Source organism: Brassica napus, chromosome A4 (genome assembly GCF_020379485.1).
Source record: "Brassica napus cultivar Da-Ae chromosome A4, Da-Ae, whole genome shotgun sequence".
NCBI lineage: Eukaryota > Viridiplantae > Streptophyta > Magnoliopsida > Brassicales > Brassicaceae > Brassica > Brassica napus.
In genome coordinates this window covers 4,793,022-4,799,021 of record NC_063437.1, presented here as the reverse complement: position 1 = coordinate 4,799,021, position 6,000 = coordinate 4,793,022, and the positions used below count along the sequence as shown (strand labels likewise).

The 6,000-nt window shown below is 35.5% G+C and overlaps 1 protein-coding gene across 2 annotated transcripts; it reads right to left on the bottom strand.

Annotated features, from left to right (window-relative positions):
* Positions 1-2,412: 2,412 nt before the first annotated feature.
* On the bottom strand, positions 2,413-5,815 carry LOC106445658 (zinc finger CCCH domain-containing protein 46-like). 2 transcript variants are annotated; one of them, XM_013887248.3, is made up of 9 exons: positions 5,649-5,815; positions 4,196-5,083; positions 3,955-4,122; positions 3,678-3,863; positions 3,512-3,579; positions 3,166-3,442; positions 2,904-3,080; positions 2,762-2,826; positions 2,413-2,675 (listed from the first exon to the last, which is right to left on the bottom strand). In XM_013887248.3, the coding sequence occupies exons 2-8, from the start codon at positions 4,861-4,863 to the stop codon at positions 2,766-2,768; spliced, it is 1,605 nt and encodes a 534-aa protein (XP_013742702.1). In that variant the 5' UTR covers positions 4,864-5,083; positions 5,649-5,815; the 3' UTR covers positions 2,413-2,675; positions 2,762-2,765. The 2 variants fall into 2 exon arrangements, with proteins under 2 accessions (XP_013742702.1, XP_048633992.1); XM_048778035.1 differs by having other exon boundaries at positions 5,535-5,739.
* Positions 5,816-6,000: the final 185 nt, after the last annotated feature.

The following is a 6,000-nucleotide window of genomic DNA, read 5'->3' as shown; positions in this document are numbered from 1 at the left end:
ATTCGTCAGAAAGTCGTCGGAAATTCTGACGAAATTCCGACGAATTCTTTTTTTCCGACGAAATGATACCGACGAACGCCTTCGTCAGAAATGCGTCGGAATAGGCCTTTTCCGACGAACTTCCGACGATTTTGGCCATCAGAATCTCTTTGTTTTCTTGTAGTGTAATTTGTATTAAATGTGCATTGTAATATTGTTTTGCATAGTATTTGGCTTTACTGCTATTAATATATTTGTATTTTTCATAAGAATTAAAAATTATAAAGACTAAAATGAGAACCACAAAAGTTAACATGATAATTTGAAAGATATATAATTGAAAAGACTTAAAGTATGGATCTTCGTTTGTATTTTGCATATGGAACTACTGTTTAATACCTCGAGATCTAAAGTTGTTTTTGAAATATGAAAAAAATCATATTTGAAGTTTTGGAGTTGGTATTGCTCGGTTCAAGTATGTCTGACTAGCTGCCATAACATCTATACTATTAAAGCAAGATCATATTATCATTTTTATCTTAACCTGCTATTTTTTTAATAACATTGCATGTTTTATTAAGGACAATCAAGTAATACTAATAACACATCTATATTGGGTCATTTTTTCGGATATAGCCTACATCAGATCTTTCTTGGGCCATTTGGGCTAATTAAGAAATCAGGTCCAATTCTCATATTTTTTTTCATTTGACCCATTGAGTCCAAGTTCAAATAATTTTTTTTCAACTATTCTTAATTATTATTTTTTTTTCTTTCTTAATATAATTTAAGCATTCATAAAAAAATTGAATTTTTTTCATTGAAAAGTATAAATCTTTATTAAAAGTATATAAATTTTTTATTAAAATATTAACCACATAATAAAATTAATTTATCAGAGTTATACCAACTTAATTCATTAAAATAATAAAATTTAATTTTTAAACATAAATAGTCATTTAAAATGAAATACGATAAATAAAGATAAAATGTTTAAGTCTTTTATAAAATAAAACACAAATATATGAAAATATGACATGTACTAAATATTTGTCAATTGAAAATAAAATAAATCTGCAGTTTGAAAGTTCGGATCAAAATCTAGTTATGAGTTTATAATCAAAACAGGTATCCGTATGCGCTTAATTGACATTAATTAGGAAAGGACATGTAATTGGCATTTCGTATATGGTCTCATTTATACATATGTAAATATTAAAAACCATTTGAAAGAGTATATTTGTGGAGATGTCTCCAAAGAACACAACTTCTGGCATATTTATCCCCACACCACATGGCCTGTGTGTTGGCTCGTGGGATCCCATTATTTTCTTCCTCCTGTTTTTCCTATTTCGAAGTTGCTTTTATTCTCTTTGTTTTTATACAAACAAATGGAGAAGAGTTGTGACTTTTTGCAATGAAATAACTAGGAACTTAAGTATATAAAGAGTGTCACATGGCCAAGGGCCTTTGCATGCTTGGCCAGTCATTTCTTTAAAATGCAATGGAGTTGTGAATTTTTGTAGTAAGACTTTAAAATGTTCCATTTTTAATTGACCTATTGAACTTCCATTTTTCGTTGAATCATATGATTTTAGTTCTGACTTAATTAAACATCAGAAAACTCTTAAAAGATACCATACAATTGTTACATGCTTTCTGTACTCTTTTTTAGGTAAATGCATTATTCTTTGCTCCTGATATAAGAATAGCGGATATCCATGGCAAGACGTTCTATACACACATCACATCACAGATGTGTGCATTATTAACCCTAAAAGAAATATATATGGCCTTCACATTCGTTTGATCATAGGTGGGTATGATGAATTGAAGTAAACCTTTACTAATTTCACATAATAGAAGCGACATAGTTGTAAGTAAACCGCAAGTCACGTACTATATTTGTAATGCTGTGATTTAATTTTTGGCACTCACTCTCTCTCGCATGCCCCACCACACGCCACTGTCCGTGTCTTTGCTAAAATCATTAATGCTTCACATAATATCACACATTTCATTTAATTTGAGTATCTATCATAACTTTAGTGAACATCATTATCGGCAAAGATACAGTATCTCATACATATAATAATGATATTTTATTATAAATTAGTACTTATATAACTATTTTTACACGATTAGAAAAGCTGAACTAGTGACATATTACATGCAGTATGACATTAACATTCTTCCTTTCTCTTAAATCACGGTAATAGCAATGGATGTATCAACTACTCCTTTTACGCTTTCCACCTCACAAAGTCACACTTAATAACGAGGACACATAACCTACCTTCACAAAAATTAAAATTTTAAGATTTATAGTTGAAGAAAATATAACCAAAAGAAGATCTCTGGATTTTTCAAGTTGGAGAGTGGTTAGAGTACTCAGAGGGTAGCAACTGGTAAGGACAAGAACATTACTCACACTTGTCAAACCCAAATTGCAATGTCTTTCTTTTGTAAATCTTTAGAGAGATTACACTTCTTGTCCTATATATTTATATATCATATCATATTACATCATTTTCTGTGGTCCATTACATTACACATTAATACTAGAGAAATGGCAAAGCAATCATCCTTCTTTTTCTTCTCTATCTCTTACATTAAATTTCCTGCTTTATATTTTACACCTCTGCATCTTTGGTTATTAAAGGTCTCTATATTATCAGTTTTTCTTACTTCTCTTCCTGCAAAAACAACAGAGAAACAAAATGATTATCCTAGCAAGATTCTTGCTCTATGTGTTCACCATCCATTAATATACTCTTTCTACCTGTTTATATCCCGACACGACAGGCCGGTCCACCCCTACCGGGCAACATCCCAATAGGCAGTAACCTATTTAGATTCATGAAAGCAATGTTAAATACCATTTACTTGATAGAGGACACAATACCGTGGTTAAATCTCCAAACCTAGGCATTTGGCAGTTGAAAGAGTTGGAATCAGAGAGTGTAGATGGAGTAGAATTATCATCATTGTCTGAAGAAGGCGACCACAAATCCGATCCATTGTTGTCTGTAGATTCACCAAACATAACCAAATGATGTGTGGACGAGGCAAATGGACTATCCGGCAAGCTATCCTCCAACCTATACCAATCCAAAAAAAAAACTTACTATTCAACCTCACAGCTTCAAAATACATAAACAATACATTGTTTATTAGCAAACCTACCTCTCTGGTAGATTCATCGTGTCATCATCAGATCCTTCCTTGGAACTTCCTTTCCCCATCTCTCTTCCTGCTTTAACCGGTAATGGGCGTGGAGACACGAGTGCTTGGGTAAAAGGGTTTGGGGAATGAATGTGTGTAGGGGAATTGAGTTGGAAATGCTTCTTGACGTCATGAAGCTGCATGTTCATAAGCCTTCTGCTCTGAAGCTCAAGAATCTCTTCTTCAAACTTACTCTCCCACAAGACATCTTGGGCGTTGTTATAAGACCCTCTCCCTCCTGCGCCACAAGCAAAAGGTTCACCAACTAAGCTCCAAAAGACAGAGCTTAAGTGTTTAATTTGTTTACCTATAGCATCTCTGGGGCTAGAAGCAAGGCCTGTTGGGGACAATTCTAGCTCTGTTGGTTGGTTTGTTCTACAAGAAAGGATAAAAGTGAAGTAAACATAGGGATTCAAGGAACAATCAGTCCCAAGTATGAGAGTTTACCACTACTACAACAACTAGTTAAGTACCTGTATTTGTCAGGGACTTTGCCTTTCTCCTTGTAAGGCTTGACAAGAACCCTTGAGTCACACACAAAGTGAGGGTTCCCTTTGGCGAGAATGCTCTTGACAGTCTCAGGGTACACAAATGTCACAAACCCAAACATTCTCTTTTGCTGATATGGTATCCTCACATCTTGAACTGGTCCAAAAGTACTATTACCCACCATAACAACAGCTTAAGTCACACAAGAACATATATTAAGACTAAAGAGAAGGTCTGTCTAATTGTGTTTTCAAGCACTACCTGAAATAGTTTGACACATCTTCCTCCCTGAACCTACTGTCGGCAGGAAATGTCAGATAGATCTGTCTTGAAGCTGGACATGCCATAGCAGAGAGATCAATCCTCTCAGGCCTCCATCTCCCAAGCTTCTGAAAATCATCTCCCATCATCAAAGCAGCAGCAGCAGCTCTGCACATAAATTTACACAAGATTTATAAATAAATAAAAACACAAAGAAAAAGAGTTGAATAAAGGCTCGAACCTTTGTGCATCGCTGCTCTGCAAGTTTACTCCTTTTGGAGAGAAAGAGCGAGTCATGAAGTGATGAGCAAGTCTTGGAGGTACCGAGTTAGACCTAAGAAGCTCGATTCTGCTTGGAGAGCCAACTAACTCAGCTCCTCCCTCACTGTGAACGAATCTGCAGCTACTTCCGTTCTTGCAGAAGCCTCTAGCGTAATAAGAACAGGGTACACCTCCAAACCCTAAATCAGAATCACCATACCCTAAACCGTCCAAAACGCAGCTACCACTTCTTGCATGCACAGACCCCAAAAAGTCACTTCTTGGGTTTACATCATCCATGAACTCGAACTCGTTGGTCAAGTTCTTAGAAGATCTTGCTCCATTAGCGTAGAAGGGCAAAGAAGCAGGATTGAGAGAAGAGCCACGGTTGTTGTTGTTGTTGTTGTTTCTAGGGCTAATCAACTCCTCTTGACTCCAAGAAGGTCTTGAACAGCTCATGAGACCTAACTCTTTCTTGGCTTTCGCTATTACAGAGTGGACAAGAGTCTCTGGACCAAAGGCTAGCCTTATCATCTCTTTCTCACCGTGGTCTTGAAGAAGAAGGAGACCCATTATCTTTGATGCGTTTTCTGGGTCTAAAGCTTGGATACGAGAGAGCACAATCCTAGTTGCTTCGTACCCATCCATGGCTTTTTTTATCTCTCTCTTGAATAAGAGTAGAGAGAAGAAGAAGAAGGAAGAGTGATACTTTTGTAGAGAGAGTGTTTGTTGTCTTGTGTATAGTGAGGTTGTTGTCGTTAAGAGGTCTCTCTGGTTTCTTGTGTTGGATTTTAGTTCCAATGGTTTTTTTTACAAGTTAACCTATCTATATAATACTACCTTCACCATGATTTTTCACCTTTGTTTCCTGCGAGACAAAACCAGTAAAGAACAAAAAAAAATGAATCTTTAAAATGTAGAAACTGTAGAAAAGGTTATTTATTTTCTTCTCGCGTGCTTATAAGTTACAGCTAGAAGAATAGAAGAAACAAGAAACAATCAACACTTTAAGAAAAAGAGTTGGAGAAAATAAGGGAAAGATAAAAAACTTTTTTAGGTTAATAGAATAAAAGAAAGTTTTTTTTTTTGCATGCTGGAAATCTTACATAGAAACAAATAAGATTCTTGTATGTTGTTTCTTTCAAAGTAAGCGTTACTAGATTGACTGAGGAAGAAAAAGTAAATTTAATTACTTGAAAAGGGCGGTCAAAAAAAATTACCAGAAAAAGTAAAAAGAAATTACTAGAAAAAGTCAAAATGATCAACATATGTGGAGGACAATTATTACTAGAAGAGTGTAACTTGTGCAGATGACTGACGGTTACTGCTTCTTTGGGAATAGTTGAAGAGAGATGTGTCATCATGTAGAGATTTCATCATCGAAATTGAAAGTTTAATCTCTCTAGAGAGTGAGAGGGAGACGGTGTACGTACTTTAACTGTGTATGCATGGTGAGAACAGATCTGAGTTATGCGTAAGGTTCTTCTGAATTTGAGATCAGGAGATAAACTCTCTGGCTGGTCTTTCACGAGTTCAAGAGAGAGAGAGAAAGAAGAGAGAGCGTAAACTGTTTTAAAAGCCCAAAAACAAAAAATGGTTGCATTGCACGTTCTCTGACAGAACAATTTTTTTCATTCACGCGCCATACGTTGGGACGTACTATGCACGCGCCGGTGATTGATTATTGATATGCAGACCAGCTGTAACGCTGGGGTCTCCACTCTCTCCTACAGTCCCTTTCTTTTTTTTTTTTTTTGACATCCTCTCCTACAGTCCCTTTCAATT